The following is a 20,411-nucleotide window of genomic DNA, read 5'->3' on the forward strand; positions in this document are numbered from 1 at the left end:
TTAGAAGGTATTGGCTTTATACTGTAATAGGCTGGTTTTTTTCCGCGTGTATGTCAGGATTGTTTTTTCCCCTCGGAGATTGCCGGTTGTTATTTGTCGGCCGTTTTATTTATTTTTTTTATGATCGTAAATGATCGTGTTTTTTTTCCTTGCAGATGCTTCACGGTAGAAATACACAAATGCGTAGTGTGATTATGTAACACGTTTCTGTCGACGCGAAATGATCCAGTTCGGTTCATGCGGTGCCAAAAACCTATGTTGGAATGTTTTTTCCCTTTTTATTCTCTGTGCACATGGAACCGTTCGGCCCGACGCAATATTATGGAATAAAAGCTAGAGTTCAAAATGAACTTTCAATCGTTGTTTTTTTCTTCAGCTCAGTCGTCACGCTCTAGCCCCCAACAACCAATACCTCCTCCTAGAGTAGAAAGAAGTCCTTCTGCTCTAGAATCTATTGCAATAACGGGGGCACGGTCATTATTTCTGGGGGGCACGATGATGATGATGTCAATTCATATATGCATTAGATCAGTCAACTTCACCTTTCACGCTGGGCCCCCCCCCCCCCCGTATCTCTGCCCATGCTGTCAACAAAATATTTATTTAGGAGTGATGTGAAGCGCTTGTACAAAGTTCTTTAAAGAAAGAAAACAAAAAATGAGTAGCAAGTGTGTGTACTTTTAATTACTTGTGGCTGAAAAATCCCTTCTATCAAGATTGGTTGCTGAGTGTGCCAGACAAAAATGCCGCCAAATGCAAGCTGTGCTTCAATGGGTGAATCGGCGCTCAAATAAATTGAACTTATATTACTGGAGGGAGTATGACGCAGGGCCATAACTAGGATTTTTGTATTGACTTGCCGCCTCCCAGGGCCGTTTTAAGAGCATCGTGGGCCCCCGGGCCAAATGATTTTTCCGAGGCCCTACCTAGCAAATTTTCAAATAATTCAACTACTAATTTTTTTGAGACCCCTCTTCTCTTCAGGTGCCCGGGCGGGCCCATGCGTTGAGACGGCACTGCCGCCCCCACCAATTCGGAATTCGATAATTTTATAACGGTGTTCACCTAAAAATTGCCACCCGGGGCAGCCCCCCCCCCCGCCGCGCCCTCTATTACCGGCGCTGGTATGACGTCAATAGTCTACATCATTCCTTGGAGAATCATGTGACGTGTTGAATGTCATCTCCGTTATTTTTTAATGGCATCCATAGTTGTTTAAAGGAGTTTAAAACAATAAATGAAAGAAATAATTTCAGTATCAATGAGAGATTATTCCAAAATTGATGAGATTATTCCAAAATTGATGAGATTATTCCAAAATTGATGAGATTTTTTCAAAATTGATGAGATTATTCCAAAATTAATGAGAGATTATTCCAAAATTAATGAGAGATTATTCCGAAATTAATGAAAGAGATAGTTCCAAAATTAATGAAAGAGATAGTTCCAGAATTAATGAAAGAAAAAATTACAGAATTAATGAAAGATAATTCCAAAATTAATGAGAATTCCAGAATTAATGAAAGACAATTTCAGCATTGATAAGAGAATTCCAAAATTAATAAAGCAATAATTCCAGAATTAATTAAATAGTTTTAGAATCAATAAAAGAATTCAGCATTAGCGAAAGAAACAAATCCAGAATTGATGAAAGCAATTATTCCGAAAGTAATGAAAGCAATTATTCCGAAAGTAATGAAAGCAATTATTCCGAAAGTAATGAAAGCAATTATTCCGAAAGTAATGAAAGCAATTATTTCGAAAGTAATGAAAGCAATTATTTTGAAAGTAATGAAAGCAATTATTCCGAAAGTAATGAAAGCAATTATTCCGAAAGTAATGAAAGCAATTATTCCGAAAGTAATGAAAGCAATTTTTTCAGCATTAACGAAAGAAATTTTTTCAGCATTAATGAAATAAGTAAATTCAGAATTAATGAAAGAAATAATTTAATCTTTTTCTATCTTTAGAAGAGATCTTTTTTTTAGTCTTGAAAAGAAAATTAATTGCAATATTTAGAGACTAAACTACGTTTCAACGAGGAGGAAATTGACAGGCTCGAACTGTGTTATTCGATGTGTCATATGTTTTGTATGATATATATGTATATGTGGTCTCCTTTATTCATTACGGATGATGTGGAACAAAGTACAGGGTGATTATAGAAAAACTATCCTGACATATGGGCCCCTAACCATCATACCATTCACAGAAACTGAATGAAATTTTGGCATAAGGTATTTTGATGTATGTGCTCAAGAATGATATGGAATGATATGGCAACAGTTACGGTTGCAGTGAGAAAATTTCGAAAATATCAAATGGCAACACCAAGTTTTTTGTATTGGAATGTGATCTCTATTGTGAAAAACCCTAAATAGCGTTCGAACGGCAACTGTAGCATGAAAATCACCGGCGGTAGATAGGCTAAAAGTGAGGACAACCAATAAGGACAGAGAAGCAGCATAAAATAAAGCATTTTATTGTGTTTCACAAATTTTCCACATGACCTTGTGGAGGACTAATCAGGCTGGGATCTCAGCCGAAGAAACGGTGTGACGAATGAAATGAACATTAATGCTCTGGTGCACGACAAAGTCCTTTTTACTTTTTCCTTGCCTAGCTCTGGGGATTTTCGTACTACAGGTGCTATTCCAACGCTATTTAGTGTTTTTCAGTATGAAGATCGCATTCCAATACAAAAAACTTGGTGTTGCCGTTTGATATTTTCGAAATATTCTCACTGTAACCGTAACTGTTAGTGACACTGTTGTTTTCCATATCATTCTTGAGCGCATACCTCAAAATACCTTATGCCAAAATTTCATTCAGTTTCTGTGAATGGTATGATAGTTAGGGGCCCATATGTCGGGATAGTTTTTTTATAATCACCCCGTATGTAGAAATGTAATCTCTGAAAATTTTAATCAAAATTAAATATGCTCCTATTCATGTGAAAAATATGCGTTTGTAAAAAGAGGGGGGAGAATGGTATGTGAAAGCGATCGAGTAGGATTGTCGTCTGAATTTTACATTCTTATTCTAATTTTTTTATTAATAAATTCCTCTTTATGTTTGTCGTGATGAGTGCTCACTATTCGAAGAACATAAGGCCACTACATTGGCGCAGCCGGTAGGATAGTGAGCAATAGATCGGACAATATTTAACAGAAAAACTTTTGACGTGAGAAGGTGATATGAAGCGCCCTTAAAGAGTGTTGGAAGAATGAAGGAAAAGTGTAGTGAGCGTTTTTTTTATAAGAAAAATCCAGTTTTTTTTTTATGTTTGAGGGAATTACGACTTTCTTAGCTGGATGCAAAAAAGAGGACTTACAGCAAGTCGCTGTGGAAATGGGAGTTGAAAATGTTACGGATATGAAGGTATTTCAACTCAAATCTGTGCAATAACTGGGACAGAATGTTACGACAAAGAGTTCATCGAACAGTTTTTTAACACTGTAATTGAGGAGAGAAAACAGGAAGGAAGAGGTAGAAGATAGTGAAGAGAGAAAACAGGAAGGAAGCTAGTGAGGAGAGACGAATGGAGTTCGAACTCTCTCACACACACACAACAGAAAAATGCGACTAGAAAATAGAAGAATTCGTATTGGAGCAGCAGGTGAATTCCCGATTAACTGAATCGCTAGGCTACAGAACATTTGGCAAAAGTTTGATCCGAAGAGCAACGAGGTCAGGCTCTACCTAGTGCTGTTTAGAGGCAAGCGAAAAGAGCTGAAATAAAAAGGGAACTCAGAGTTTCATATCTGATTGGACTATTACCTTATGAGGTGACGCAAGTCAAATCCATTTTGCTGAAGAGGTATAAGTTTACTCTCAATAGGTTTCGACAGATGTTCATGAAGCACAGTAAATGATTGGAAGCAATGTGGTGTGATTTTGCTTTTATGAACTCAGAAACATCTTCACTGAATGGATTTAAGGCCTGGAGATTACCACGGTTGAAGAACTGTCTGATTTGATTATTGCGGATCAGATAAAATGGAAAGTATTGTCAGAGATTCGAGACCATGTTATTGACGAGTGGTCTCAATTCAAGCAACACGACATTTTTGCTAATAAGTTGGATGACTAGGAGAACGTTAGGCCAGACATCGGCAAGAGGCCAAAGGATTTTTTCGAAGAGGAAAAGTCATTGTTACAGCAGCAGCACTTCAGCTATGGAGAGGGACGAGAAACATTGACAACAACAGTATATCCACCACCAACTCGAAAGTATTGTTACGATAAGGGCTAAAACAAGGGTTCGACAAGACCGAAAACATGAATATCAGAAAAATCCCAAAGGAGTGTTACATCTGTGGTTTGAATCATTTTGCTCAAGATTGTGACAGAAGAAATAAGGTTAACACAAAAGGTAGATCTGAAGATCCACCAAATGTATATGGATTACTTTGCGAGGTCTGCGACACCGAAGATACAGGATTGTCCTTCCCGTCTGAAAGGGAAGACCACAAGTTGATGGAGCAAAGTGAGGAGGGCATGAGTGCGAATATTGAAGAAGAGGACAAATACAAAAGGCAGGCACAGCTGGTGGATGACATGACTGACATTTCGACACCACCAAAATTTGCAAATTCAAATGCAAGAAGGTCAGAGAAATTCGTCTTCTCAATACAACTGATAGCCGAAGCAAATCAGAGGAGTGCAATTTACAAATAGAACTGGATATAAAGAGGATCGTAGCGGAAGCTCGCGTATATGACGAAATGGCATACTTGTGGATATCTTGGAGAGACGTCACCGGTAAATTTGCTAGAAAACCTTTCTGGGAATTTTTAATAAGCTCAGCAATGAAACCACGAAGCTCAATGACTTTGAAGACACCAGATTCATGTGTCTGGATAGCTATGGGTGCAGCATACTCGAAGACGCCATGTCCAAGGTGTGGAATCAGGTGAAGCCACTGTACAAGCAATTCCACGCTTATTTCCAGTGCATGCCCAGGAACTGTTAAAGTAGTGACAAGATTCAAGAACACTGACTTGTTCTGACGCATATTTTAGGCCACATGTGGGCCCAGCAATGGGGTAGCATTATGGACCAAGTGAAGTAATTTACAGAGAAGCCATCGGTGGACGTTGCTCTGACATTAAAAGCAAAAAATATGACTGTGAGATCCGTGATGACCCTCCACGACGAAAGCGTGGGAAGGGTCAGATGGGGGGACTGCATACCAGGAGCCGAGGGACGGAGGAGAGAGAGAGAGGTGGACAAGGAGAGGAGGACAAAAAAGAGACACAGTCTAGGAGGGAACGTACAAACGAGAGGATGTAAGCAGCTCATGTGAAGAGCTGACTAACCAAATTATACCTACGATGTAATAAGTGTACATAATTAACATATATACCTTAATTAAAGAAAATGCACCCAGCACATATAGAGTGGTTCTTCCCGTGTTTCGGCTGCGTCGTTATTATAATGGCGTTGCTCAAAATGAAGATGGCTGAAGGGTTTTCACTTCGATGAGATTGAAGTCAATGACAAAGTCATTCTGGGAGAAGTCTGTATTCCACAGGCCCAAAGGCAAGAATATGGTTTGCCACACATCTGCACATGATTTGTCCGATGGATTGGACTGCTGGATCAAGATGTGCTTAGACAGAACCGGGGATGATTTCATCAGTATTCACCATGAGATGGGACACATGCAGTACGCGCATCTGCCTCACGTTTTTCGAGGCGGAACAAATCATTGTTTCCACGAGGCCACCGGGAACATCCTCGTCCTGCCATTGATAAAGGGCTTCGACATAAAACACAAGGGTGGGTGAAATCATATCGATGTCTGATGTGTTGTGGTCGTTTCTGAACATCGAGGTGATAGTCCCGATTCACGCAAGTCGGTCCATCAAGTTGGCGTCCGAGAAGTTCTGAGAGTCTACAATAGGTTGCAGGGACGCGGCGACTGGCAAGATGCTCAAGAAACTCCTCCAAATAGATTACTTCCGAATTTCAGTGATAGACGATGTGGAGATCATCGAGGTGACGACCAGGGCATCTAAAAAGGTTGATGCTGGACCGTTGGTGAGGTATTTCGAGCCACCCTGTTCAAATTCGTCAAAGAACAGAAAAAACAAGAGAATTCAGTTTGTGATTATAGGTAAATCCCCAATCTTGGGGGGGGGGTAGTGTTCTGTATGCATGTTTTTCAGTTAAAACCTTGATGTAACAATACAGTATGAGGCTCCAGAGAACAAGAAGAAAAAAAGCCTCAGGAGACCGGAGATTGCAAAATCAAAAAAGGGACATTCAAAAATAAAAAGAGGGGGAGAATGGTGTGTGAAAGCAATCGAGTAAGATTATTGTCTCAAGTTCACGTTCTTATTCTAATTTTTTTTATTAATAAGTTTGTGTATGTCATGATATGTTCTTTGAATAGTGAGCACTCAAGGTCACTACAAAGGTATTAAATTACCAGGGTATTTACTTAGTTTTTACTGTCTTTTTTGAGGGGTTATAGAATACCTGAAATTAACTTCATATTTTTAGGTACTATAGAATCTGTAATCAGTTTTTAATTTATATATAATTCCACAATATAGAATTCTGTTCGTCACAACTTGTCTTTGAATAAATGCTTCGAGAAGATCGAGAAACCTACAGGGAATGGAGCTCAGAGAAAAGGATATCTGTGGGCTTTAAATCCTTCAAAGGTGGAAAAAATGGAAGAGGAATTCAAAAAGTGGAGCAGCAAAGATCCTGCATCAATCCGGAAAAGTATGGCTAATCCAGGTAAGGGTAACATTATCATAGATAATCTGATTTCCCATGCCAAGAGCAAAGCTGTCAAGAATTCCCGGAAATATACCCCATCTCCCGGACTCCCTCCTAACCAGATCATGTGGCCCGCCAATTCTTAAATCGCCTGAATTTTGACTGAGTTGTTGATTGATAAAAATAAATATTTTAAAAATTATAATAAAAATAGATATTTTAGAGAAAAAAATTATTCCCAAACAATATAATCAAGGGGAAAAAGACTGGATTCATGTTTTTAATCTTAAAAATCACGTCATGTACATGATATAAATTGCAGTCATTGTGTCAAATCACAATTTTTTTTTTAAATTTTTTAGTGGAAAAGACAATTTGGTCTTTCAACATCCAAGATTAGGGAAATGACTTGTATCTGCTTTGACCACGTGTCTGATTAAGTCTATGCTCAGTTTTAGACCCAATTACAATTTTTTTGATGGCGAGGTTTGATTTAGGAGTAGCAATGACAACTTACCTATTGGTTGGTGATAATTGGGGACTTGACATTGGTGATGGCTTGCATGATGTCACGTTTTTGCAAAGGCCAAAAAACCTACAATTTTACTTTTATTAATGAAAAATCCTTGTAGGGTCATTCCATGTCAAATCACCCAGCCAGGTAACCCATGGTCACAGATTTTGATAATTTTTTTATTTGTTGCTTTTCTCATAATTCCGCACTAAAAATGGGCCTGAATGAATGCCAGGGGCTTTGCCACCGAACTTATCCTGTTCTTATTCCTTCCAGCCCAGCTTTGTGCCAGAGTCTGGAACAGAGTGAGAGTACCTAACAGTCTGAGTGCATATCTAGTGTTGTGTATGATTTTTCAGTGCTGCCATCTATATCTCAGAAAAGAAGTGAGTGATGTGTAGTGACTGAATATTTGTACTGTTTGTAGGACTGTTGCTCTCTGTGGCAAGACTGTTTAACGGGGAGATCGGCTCACATTTGCGCCTCGAAGTTGGGAACCACAGAAAACCAACTTCAGCTGACCACCACTGTGGCTCCGGTGGGGTTCGAACCCGGATCCTCGCAATGCGATTCCGTGACTATGACCACTCGACCACCACAGCGGCATTATTAAAAATAGGCAGGCAAAAAGGCAATAAAAATGGCTAAAATAGGCACTAAAAAAACATTATTTTTAGAAGAAAGAAAAATGACAAAACAAAGGTATTAATGGTCCAAAAACTACCTGAAAAATTAGTTGCACTTAATCCATCTATTGTTGTAATTATAGTCTACAATAACTGCATTATTATCCAAATCAAATTGATTTCAAGCCCCAAATAAAATGTTCGTTGACCCTTACGATTAGGCCAATTTCAGAGCCACCATTACAGAAAGATGCGGAGCCGGTAGAGAAAATTATCTTTGGGGCTTCCTCGAGTTGCAAATAATTCTAGTTTATTATATTATGTAGGATAATTGTTATCTCTGTTGTTGAAACATGGTGCCGCTGTGGTGGTCGAGTGATCATAGTGACGGACTCGCTTTGCAGGGACCCGGGTTCGAGCCCCACCGTCACCACAGTGGTGGTCGGCTGAAGTTGGTTTTCTGTGGTTCCCAACTTCGAGGCGCAAATGTGAGCCGATCTCCCCGTTAAACAGTCTTGCCACAGAGAGCAACAGTCCTACAAACAGTACAAATATTCAGTCACTACACATCACTCACTTCTTTTCTGAGATATAGATGGCAGCACTGAAAAATCATACACAACACTAGATATGCACTCAGACTGGTAGGTACACGCACTTACACTTCCGGCACAACTCACTAAGTAGTAAATTGCCTGTGGTAATAGACGTGAGTTGTGCTCGGTTTGGAAAAAAAAAAAAAGTTGAAACATGGCTACCTTGTTCTACTTTTGTGAAAAAAATTTACTTTTTCTTTTTGTGGCTTCATCTGTCATACACCTACCTCTTAGAGCAATTCTGGTCAATTTAATCGAATACTAAATATGCATGTTTAATGTTGTTTGCAGTGCATTTATGGTCAAAAATCAAATCAAAACAACATGGGGCCCAGAGCCCTGTCTGCTCCTACCCCCCCCCAATCCCCTCCACTTGTATGAGCCATGACTTTAATTAATGACCTCTTCGGACAATCATCGGTTCGCTATGAAACGAAGTCCGATGCCTGAGCGAAACATGTGAAGCATATAGAGAAACAAATTTCTATATTCTCTGCTTTTCTAACACGGGCTGCATTCATCTGAAACAAATCCATTCACGTCTAATGTCATCATGTAAAAGCAAAGTTAATGCATGGCAGGGTTGTTTGGTTTTAACCAAGTGGTTTTTTTTAAAAAAAAAGTTTGCTTTTTTCAAAAAATCACATAAAAGTGGCCTTTTATGTGACCTTTTATGTTTCCACCTTTAACATATCACATTGGTTCATTATTAGCCAATGTGTTTTATTCTTACCACATTTTTTGTTGTTGGGGTACATTCTGATGGTGTATCTTTAAATGGTGTGAGATGATATAAGTGTTTTTTTTTTTTTTTTGCAAAAAAAAAAATCTTAAAAGTGGCCTGAATAAATTTTCTTTCATATTAAGTACCTTAGTTGCTAAAAATTATATACAGTATCAAAATTTCTCATTCTTACTGCATTTTATAATTTTGCACTACATTCTGATGCTTTATCTTGAGAAAATTCATGAATGAGGTCATGAATGCATCACAAATATGTGGTGTCTATACCACTTTAGTCTTTTTTCCCTTCATAAAGAAGCAGAAACAGTAGTGACTTCACTGTCATGCTAAGGGCAGGTGGTCTTATAATTCAAAACACACCAGCTAGCTGCTCCTAAAGGACAAGGACCAGTATACTAGTGGTTTCATTTACCTCAGAAATTTTCTTTTTCTTTCCATAGGAAGCGGCACATCTCGTACTGCATATCGCCACCAGGTTTGATATTAAGTTATTATTTTTTAAATATTTTCAACATGTTTCCCAGTTAATCAAGATTCTACTGTGCAGTAGTAAAAGCCCGAAATTGGCCAGTTCTTGAAGTGGCTGGTGATCCCTGTCCAAATAATTTTCAGTTAGAAATTCCTTGGAATATGGACTGGGTCACCATTTGGTTATGATGTACACAGACCGGCCAACTCTCCCGATTTAGGCGGGAGAATCCAGATTTTTCATCCTTCCTCCCGCTCTCCGGATTTTGGCAGAAAATTAGATTTTACACGAGCTTTCACGTTGTCGTGGTGTCAATGATTACCGTCGTTGTTAGGGAAAACACCCATAGAGGACAGCCGTAAAAAAAGTCTCCCTGACCGCATTTAAGCAACTGGCAAAGACGTGACTTCGTTTTCGTAGCATTTATCTGCAATCATTTATCAGGGGCATGACCTTGGTTGCCAAAATTCCTGTATAATCGTTATTGTATTCTATTAACAGCCGTGCGGTAAACACGTTTTTTCGTCCGCAGCTTTGTAATTTGAGTTTTTTTTAATCGTTTCTTCCGATTAAACATTTTCAGGAAGAAAATATAAAACTTTAAGCTATATACAGCTAAATATAAAGCTTTTAAGAATTCCTATACCCAAGATTATCAATCACTGATAGCATTCACGAAAGGTAACACTTATACTTTATGACCAGTACGTAGATGTGATTTTTCTATTCTGCATGGAAAGACTGACATGGAATTATATTCTTCTCAGGGGCAATGCAGAACCTGCCTTGTGGGGGGTGGGGGGAGAATGTAACCTTTTCTTAATTTATTTAAAGAAAATAACTTTTTTTCGAAAGTTTTCTTATGAACTTTTTTTTTGATCGAGTTTATGAGTGTCCGGGGGGGGGGGGTAATCTACGGATTTCTGGATTTCAAAAGTTGGCACGTCTGTGTACAGAAGTGAGTGATTTATCAAAAATAATCAGCTGTATACAGGGTGATTATAATTACAGTTCTGATTCCAAAACATTAATAACAACTGCTGGTCATAATGGCTTGAAAATTTGCATCGATTGATTGCATGAAGCAATGGAATTTTTTTTGGCAAAAGAAAAATTTAAAATGTACAAGTAGATAATGCTGTACTTGGCTAGCGGTATGATCTATTTTGCGCAACCACATCATTTTGGCATTTCAACAGCATCAGTGTGTGAATAGGGTTGGACAAATCCCAGATGCCAGGGCGACTAGAAATTCAGTTTTCACACCTAAAATTTTATTTGCATTATTGCTAATATGAAGTATAAGTATGTGGCAATTTTTTTTGATTTTGTAATTAACCACATTACTCAGGATTATTTTTCTTGGGGAAAAACATCTTTTGCTCTTAACGAATTTGGCTGGCGATAGCACAACTTTTATCAAGATGCACATTGCAACACCAGTGAAGCAGATGCTGAAGAACCATTTTGACAATAACATGATACAATATCTGGCTGCCATGTTCCCATGAATACAATGTGAATACGCTACTATAACCCTAGCAAGTTTTGGCTTTGGAGATACCCAAAAATTTCATGTGCAAACAGATTGTCAGTGCAAAGATTTTGTGCAAACAGATTGTCAGTGCAAAGATTTTGTGCAAAAAGATGGTCAGTGCAGAGATTTTGTGCAAACAGATTGTCAGTGCAAAGATTTTGTGCAAACAAGATGTCAGATTGCAAACTTAAGTGAATTGAAAGCACATCCACACATCATTACCATATAATGCTATGATCCGTAGTTGAACAAGCATTTTTATGCTTTCACGTCACAACCAGAACACAGTGGAGAACATATTTAACATTTCTTGTGCAAGTTGTTGTTATTTGTTTAAACAGCTTCATTTTTTAGTGGTTCTTATAAACTATGAAATAGTGTGATACTAATTAAATTATCATTTTGCCCTAACTGGCTATCTTTTCCATTCTGTGAGTATATTTCCCACATGCTGGATGAGTACAGCATCTTCTATTTTACATTTTAAAGTAATTTTTCTCTTCGCCATACAAAATTTCATTGCTTCAGGAATATTCATGAAAATTTTCAAGTCATTCTGACCAGTAGTTTTTGTTTCACGGTGTTTTGAAATCAGAACTTTAGTTTTAATCACCCTGTGTATTGTAAATCATTGCTAATTAAATTGCATTAATTATGCTTCATTAAAGACATTTCAGTTGTTTAGTTTTATCATAGTTTTGCAAAATAGTCCTAATTAAGCATATTGAAAGAGCAACTTGTGTGTGTGTGTTCTTATTCATGTTTTGGAATCAGAACTGTAATTATAATCACCCTTCATACAGCTGATTATTTTTCATAAATCACTAACTTCTGTACATCATAACCAAATGGTGACCCAGTCCATATTCCAAGGAATTTCTAACTGAGAATTATTTGGACAGGGATCACCAGCCACTTCAAGAACTGGCCAATTTCGGGCTTTTACTACTGTACAGTAGAACCTTGATTAACTGGGGTTCATGTTGAAAATATGTAAAAAAATAATACAATATTATGCCTGGTAGCATTATGCAGTACGAGATGTGTTGCTTCCTATGGAAAGAAAAAGAAAATTTCTGAGGTAAATGAAAAACCACTGGTCCTTTGGAGCAGCTGGTGTGTTTTGAATTATAAGACCACCTGCCCTTCTCATGACAGTGGAGTCACTACTGTTTCTGCTTCTTTATGAAGGGGGAAAAAAGACTAAGATAAAAGACACACCACATACTCGTGATGCAATCTTCATTCATGAATTTGCTCAAGATAAAGCATCAGAATGTAGTGCAAAATTAAGAAAATGGATTAAAAATCAGAAATTTCGATACTGTATAATTTTCAAGCAACTAAAGTACTTAATATGAAAGAAAATTTATATTCAGGCTACTTTTATGAGATTTTTTTCAGAAAAAACCACTTATATCATTTAAAAAGATACACCATCAGAATTTACCCCAAGAATATAAAATGTGGTAAGAATTAAACGTTTTTTTTTGGCTGATAATGAATCAATGTTTGGCTGATAATGAAACAAATTTTTCAAGGAGAAAAATTATACTTCAGCCACTTTTGAGATTTTTTTTTTTGAAAAAACCTGACTGGTTTTAAAAAAAAACAAAAACTGTTTAAAACAAACATAGTTTAAACCTAACAACCCTGACGAAAATTTAAAAAAAAACAAAAAAACATTTTTACCAAAAACGTTTAAAAATAAGCAAAAAAAAACGATTTATAGCAATTTGCCTGAATTTCCAGGCTGTACTTATCATTTTTTCCAATTCCATGGTCTGAGGTCTCTCAATTGATTATAAAAATGAAATACTCCGTCTACTTTATGTGGGTGATATTGTGTCAGGTTTGGTAAAAAACAGTTTTTGAAAAAACCAAAAACTTTTTTTTTTTTGGTTTTAACCAGTTTTTGTTTTAAATAGTATTAACATTAAAAATAAAATTTTTGAAAAATCATTCAAACTTGTAAAAATTAATTAAAACAAATGTTTATTAATGTGATTAACACTATTCCCATATTGATCTATAAATATTTCTTACATTTTAACAAAAACAAACTTTTGTAATTTAGTTATTTTTTGCTTAACACAAAGTGATCTATAAATATTTCTTACATTTTAACAAAAACAAACTTTTGTAATTTAGTTATTTTTTGCTTAACAAACTTGTGTTTTGCAAATTCTTTTAATATTATTATTAATCACACATGAAGATGTTTTCTCCAGTTGCTTTCAGTATGCTTAATTAGGAAGCTATTTTGCAAAAAGTATGATAAAAATTAGGTGAATGTTATGTATTTAATGAAGCATAAATAATGCAGATTAATTAGCAATGATTTCCAATATACAGGGTGATTATAACTAAGGTTCTGATTTCAAAACACTAAAAAAAAAAGAAAAAAGAACAATTGTCAGAATGACTTGAAAATTTACATAAATATTCCTGAAGAAATGTAATTTTATTTGGTAAAGGGGAAAAAAATACTTAAAAAAAATCACATCATCCAACATGTGGGAAATCTGCTTGCAGAATGGAAACAATAGCCAGTCATAACAGAGTCATAACACAGAGTTGGTGTTTGGTGAAGTAGTCATAACAAAATGATAACTTAATCATAGCATTGCACATTTTCATAATTCATGGAAACATCACAAAAAAAAAACGAAGTAATTGAACAAACAACTACAACTTGCCCAAGCAATGTTAAATATGTTGTCCATCGTGTTCTGGCTATGAGGTGAAAGCACAAAAATTATTTTTCAACAACACATCAGAGTACACTGGTGTAAGAAATTAAGAGAATTTGCAGACTTGGTCGATTATCTCTAGAACTACTGTACCGAGTTTGATATGTACATACATTGATACAATACGAAACAAATAACCATTCAATAATTGTAATACACACGCATGATCGTGCATAACACTCGTTGGAGTCGGAAGGTATGAAACAGCGGGGTTGCAGAATAAACAAAAATAAAATGGGTTAATAGGGGGTATGGTCCCCTGTTACAGATATACAGGTCTCGCAGCGTGATTTCATACTTGAAATAAGGAAGTTTATCATTTCCTGTGGCAAACAGCAACGCTGTTTTCATTCCCTGGATGGTTCCCGGGGGGTTGCGAGTTGTAATTGCCCTCCCCAAAGCATCCCAGACATGCTCTATAGGGTTAAGGTCTGGAGATCTGGCTGGCCAATCCATCCGGCAAATATCCTCACTCTAGAAAATCGTCGAGCAGAACAGCTCTATGTGGCCTCGCGTTATCGTCCATTAAAATGAACTTGGGCCCAACTGCACCTCTGAAAAGGCGAACATAGTGTTCCAAGACCTCATCCCTACACCTCACACCAGTCACAGTGCCTCTTTCAAAGACATGGAGAGGTGTGCAGCCATCCAACATGATTCCTGCCCAGACCATTAAACCTCCTCCGCCATAATGGTTGATTTCGCGGACATTGGAGGGTAGGTAGCGGGTCCCTGGTTCTCTCCATATGAGCGTACGGCGAGAATCGGTGCTTAGGCTGAATCGGGACTCATCAGTGAAGAGAACGGTTGCCCATTCAGGGTTCGCACATCCTTACAAACTCCTTAAAAACTCCTAACTTTTCATTTCCCTCTGGAAGGGCCCTTATAACTCCTTACTTTTTGCAGCCACGCCTGAAAAAGTCTGTTTTTTTTTTTCTCTGAAGGGATGATCTTTCTTAGAATAGGCGTTCCCCACGGTGATGAATAGCATTGCCTAAAAAAATAAGAGGAAGCTTCCCCCCAATATAAAGAGGAAGAAAAGAAAAAAAAAACGCTCTCTCCCTTTGTAATAGGAAATGTGAAAGCAGGGGATGGGATTGGAACATCCAATGGTTGTGCATACCTGCCAACCATTACGATTTTGTATACGCTTTTGCTTCTAAAAATGCCATTTTTTACCGAATCGCTAGTTTTGGCGTGTTTTCCTGCCTATGTCGCAAACTGGTCAGCGTTGGAAATCGATGGTTCGTAGAACAACATCACTCCGCTGAACCAGTAGCCGAAAATTCCCCCATGCCCAGTGGTGAGAAAGTTTTTACTTATGCGGCAAAACGATGTCTCAAACCTCCTATATTACGCAGTATACTGAGTGCAGCCCTCGCAGCTTTCCTATTTATCCTACTATTTTCCTACTTTCGCCGCAATCGTCTTTTTTTTTACCACAATTCTCTCCTACTGTTCCTATTTTATCCCTCCTTCCTATTTGCTTACAGCCAATATCTCACTACGAAAATTCAGAGAAACCGCAAAATGTCACTGCTTTCCACAGTTTTTTTGACGTGTTTTATTCACATTACAACTCGCTACTGAAAAAGAAAGAAAAAAAATTTCGAGTAAGGGACGACGACAAGCGTATCTTTTCGCCGCCGCTCCTTAAAATGCTAAAAACTGAAGTCCAGTGGGGAAAGCGAATCTGTTTCGCAGATTGGTTGCCGTAAATAAAAAGGCAAAAAAAAAAAAAAAGAAAAGGAACATGCTCTATCCACACACAAGAGATTCCATGAGAGAGAATGGGTTTATCTCTCCTGGGATCCCGTAACGAGCGTTCATCCCTGAAGCCAGGTTTTCCTAGGAGTAGACTTTTTGTGCCGCGTGAACCTAACTGGATCATTTCGTGTCTGCAGAAATGAGTTACATAATGGCGTTACGCATTTGCGTTTTCCAAGCGTGGCGCATCGGCTAAGGATGGCTATATAGTATATGTCCCTGGCGTCATCTACTCTATCGGCTGCATGCTCCGGTTTAAAGGGAAGAGACACAACACGAAAATGAAGGGAAGATCGCTGAAACGCGCGGCACACGACGCTTAACTCACTAGAAGCAGTCTGCCAATCACGCCCGATGTAAAGCGCTGTTGTGAGCCGTATTGCGCTCTATAGGAAAACAGTCGTACTGCTTTTCATATTGATGAATAGACGGCGTGTCGCGCTGGGTGATTCACGTTGCGCACGCCATAGAAAACCTGCTAGTAAAACCCGGCTTTTAAAAGTGACAGCCCGAGCCACGTCTGGTTTTACAGGAGGGGAGGGGGGAGGACGAACCGATCAGCCGCTATAGCTGAACCCACTTTTTTGAACCTTTTAACCTTCAGAAAATAACTTTCGGGTATCTTTATGTTAGGGGTCATTCAAGTATTACGTCAGCATGGATGGGGGATTTTCGATTTGCTGACTTGATGACGTGGAGAGGTGGGGGGTTGGATGATTCTTACGTCATCAACCACCCTTTATAAAAAATATGAAATATTCTTAATGGCGTCTTACTCGGTGCGCGAAAAACGAGTAAAACTTTTCACTAGTTTGTGGGCACCTGAACTAACATTCTCCCTATTGAGTCCCCTACAGAGCCACTCTAGTGATCTTCAAATACTTAGCGGATCCAAATGCTCTGGAGCTGTGCCACGCGTCATATAAGTGATCCGTCATTATGCCCCAGATCATTGCATTTTTAATTGGGTTGCTGTATTTTTGAAATATGACATCCATATTTTTATGGGCATCTTTTTCTTAGCCACCTCGTTGGACATTTTGCCTGTTGTGGCGTTGTATTTGTATCTGTCTCTGGCAGAAGTGGCCACAGCTCAAGCAAGATAAAAACAAAATTTATTGCAAACTCCGTACATCACTTCTGATTTCTTTAAATCATTTTAATACTATATACTACCGCAACTCTCTCTCTTCTTTCTTACTACACTTCTCAATACCTAATCTTGATCATCATGCTCTGTTACTGTTCAAATTTGTGTTCTCTTGTCGCTTGTTACTCGTGCGTACAGTCACTGCATATCTTTCTTTTCAGCTGAAATTGCTACCCATTATACCCTTTATTCTGAAAGTTGAAGTCTTGGAAACATTGAAAAGGAAATTAAATGAAAATCAATTCACATGTGGGCTTCTTTTATTGTCTACTGGTGCAATTTTTTTTTCGGAGGGGGCGTGGCCCCACGACACCTTAAAAACTCCTTACTTTTCATTTTGAAAATTTTGTATGAGCCCTGAAGAGTTGCTGCAAATATAAATAATTTTGTAAGAAAAATCTTTGTTGGCTGTGGTTTTTATTTTGAATAATTGGAGGGGGAATGAATATCACTTTTAGAATTTTTAGAATTTATGTGATGCTGTTAAGAGTTATATTTTTGACTAACACTAAGGTTTTAGAACACTTTGGTGATGACAGAAAGCATGTACGTGGATTGATTATTTTATGAATTCTTATGATGTCGGGTAACAAATCAAAACTTGTAATTTTTGAACCACTTCTACATCTATATTTTTGAGAAGAGGGAAAGTTTGTTTGCAAATTCAAAATAAATTTGCATATGTGCCCCGCCCTTTTTTTTTTTGCTGTAAAACTTGTAAGTTATGAAGTTTGCCATGACTCCTTAAAAACTGCTTGAAACTCCTTAAAAAGTCCTTACTTTTCATTTTGAAAATTTTGTATGAACCCTGCCATTGATCCATACTCCAATCTCTATGCTCTCTGAACCATGATAAACGTATTTTCCTGTCCGTAGAAGTGAGCGGGACGCAAACAGGAGGTCTTTTTGCAAACAACCCTCTCTCATGAAGTCTTTTGGAAACAGTCACCCTGGATACACGGGTTCCTGTGGCTGCATACAAGTCACAAGAGAGCTGAGAAGCTGTAGCACTCCTGTTACGCCTCGCTATAATCAACATATGGTGATCTTCTCTGGCTGTCGTGGCTCTTGGACGACCTTGCCCAGGCTTTCTCTCGATGGATCCGGTATCCTGGAACTGTTACATAAGTTACGCACGATGCTGGGCGTTAAATTGAACTCTCTACAAATCTGGACTTGAGATTGGCCTGCTTCTAGCCTCCCCACAATTCGCCACCTCATTCCATCATCTAAACGTTGGTGGTTACTCATTTTTACTGTTACAATTTGAAATTAACTGATTGCTGCAAAATAACACCAAGAAATTCGCCGAGGTGTGCTAGCGAACGTAAGCTTATAAAGCCTGTTTCTCTACTGGCTCCGCCTACACACATGTGTACGCTTACGTATTTGAAGTACAAGATTGGCATTTTTCTCTAGAAGCAGTGGTTTTACATTCAGTTCAGTTCATGAAATTCGATAAAATATTCAAATTCTCTTAATTTATTTCATCAGTGTATGTGATGGTCATGATGTGGATGCACTTGCAATTCACCTTTATTAAACCAAACGCGCCCGCACGCTAACATTCCTCAGGATCTTCTAACATATAGGGGATGCGCTGGAGATCACAATTCACCAGAGTTTGCAATCTGACCATTGTTTATAACATTTTGAGGTACCCCACAGCCAGAAGTTTCAAGGATTAAGGTGCATCCTGTCAAAATGGGTCTTCAGCAGTTGCTTTGCTGGTATTGCAATGTGCATCTTGATAGAAGTTCTATCCACACACTGATGCTGTGGAAATGCTGAAATTATGTGGTTGCACAAAATAGATTATACTGTTGGCCAAGTACAGCATCATCTACTTGGACATTTTGCAGTAGCATTTTTTTTCTTGCCAAAGAAATTTCCATTTCTTCAGGAGTAACCATGCAAATTTTCGTCATTCTGACCTGTAGCTCTTATTGTATAGTTTTGGAATCAAAACTTTAATTACAATCACCCTGTATATAGCTGATTATTTTTCATAAATCTGTTAAAAAAACAACTATTGAATATTAAGACTGGGAGATATACAGTAGGAGATGTGCTGCTACTTATGGGAAAGAAAATTAAAATGTCTGAGGTAATGTAACTACTAGTACACTACCACCTGCCCACAAGTGGAGATAAACTTGGAAGTCTGGGGGGACACGAGGATGTCACTTCATCTATACATATATGGATTAGATCAGTCGACTTCACCTTTGATCAGTCCTATATCCGCCCATGCACCTGTCCCCTAGCATGATGGTGTCACTACTGTTGCTGCTTCTTTGTGAAGGAAAAAAACTAAAGCAGAAACCCCTGCGAGATAATACACCACTACATTTAGATGTGATGCAATCCTTATTAATGAATTTGCTAAAGATAGAGCATCAGAATATAGGCAAAGGTTAGAAAATATAGTAAGAATGAGAAATTTTGGCTTCTGTATACAACTTTAAATAACTAAGATACTTTATATGAAAAAATATATATATATATATTCCGGACACTTTTATGAGATTTTTTTTTGGAAAAAAACCACTTATATCATCTAAAGATATACCATCAGAATGTACCCCAAGAATATAAAATGTGGTAAGAATGAAAATTTTTTTTTTGGCTATTAATGAACCAATATGATATTTTTTGTTTGATATTTATATATGGTTTAAACCAAGCAACTCTGTAATTGTGTTATTGGCAGAAAATGTGTTCCTCTTCGGAAAAAATCAGTTTGTGCTTTTTTGAAACTAGATTTATATGTGAACCTGAACAAGAAGTAATGATTTTCAGAAGGGGCGGTAAACTGGTTCATGATGGTCTTTAAGTGGCAAAATGAAGATCTAGAAATCATAAATGAGTACAGAGTTGTCTACCGCTGGCTTTATTGTGAATACTCTTCAGGCGTTGGCGCATACGTAAGAGATTACATAATGTCTCTATACACGGCTGTTTATCTGTCTTTCGTGTTCTATTACTGTCTTAGTTACATTTATACATTATATCCATTCTTATAAATGTAGCAGTCATCTGTAATATAAGAATTTAATTGGATAGTCTTGATAAATATAACCAAGACAGGAATAAAACACAAAACAAATATATGACTGTCTATAGTGTGAGCATTGTAGACCGCGTCTGGTCTGTTACATGTAAGTCAATGTCTGCCTAGCATTCTGTATCAATCCAGTGACAGACAGTTCAGCTTTGTATATATCACCAGAGGGTACTTGCATCCAACTGAGGGTAGAGCATCTCTCTCTCCTTACAATACTTACAGGGAGACATTGACTTCATCGAGGGGTTGCAAAGAAGAGCCACACATGCTCTTGATGGCACATTAGGCTTGAACTAGGAAGACAGACTTGATTTTTGTGAATAACTATGTTTGAATTGGATGAGTATAGATGTTGGGGGAGAGGTGATTGAAGTGTTTAAAATATTCAACGGGATGGATAAAATGGACCATGAGTCCACACTGTCACTCACTAGCTTTGACAAGGGCACACT

General features: G+C 37.8%; 1 protein-coding gene across 2 annotated transcripts in view; it reads left to right on the plus strand.

Annotated features, from left to right (window-relative positions):
• The window catches only part of LOC149076650 (uncharacterized), a 164,173-nt gene that overhangs the window by 82,251 nt on the left and 61,511 nt on the right, over nt 1-20,411 (plus strand). For both annotated transcript variants that reach the window (XM_089244267.1, XM_089244266.1), the window contains exon 4: nt 6,564-6,753. In XM_089244267.1, coding sequence (XP_089100393.1) covers nt 6,564-6,753 — 190 coding nt within the window. The remainder of the gene's footprint in view (nt 1-6,563; nt 6,754-20,411) is intronic.

The sequence above is a fragment of the Pholcus phalangioides genome, unplaced genomic scaffold, assembly GCF_987345545.1.
Source record: "Pholcus phalangioides strain wild (caught in Gottingen) unplaced genomic scaffold, Ppha-v1.0 ptg000015l_1, whole genome shotgun sequence".
Taxonomy (NCBI): domain Eukaryota; kingdom Metazoa; phylum Arthropoda; class Arachnida; order Araneae; family Pholcidae; genus Pholcus; species Pholcus phalangioides.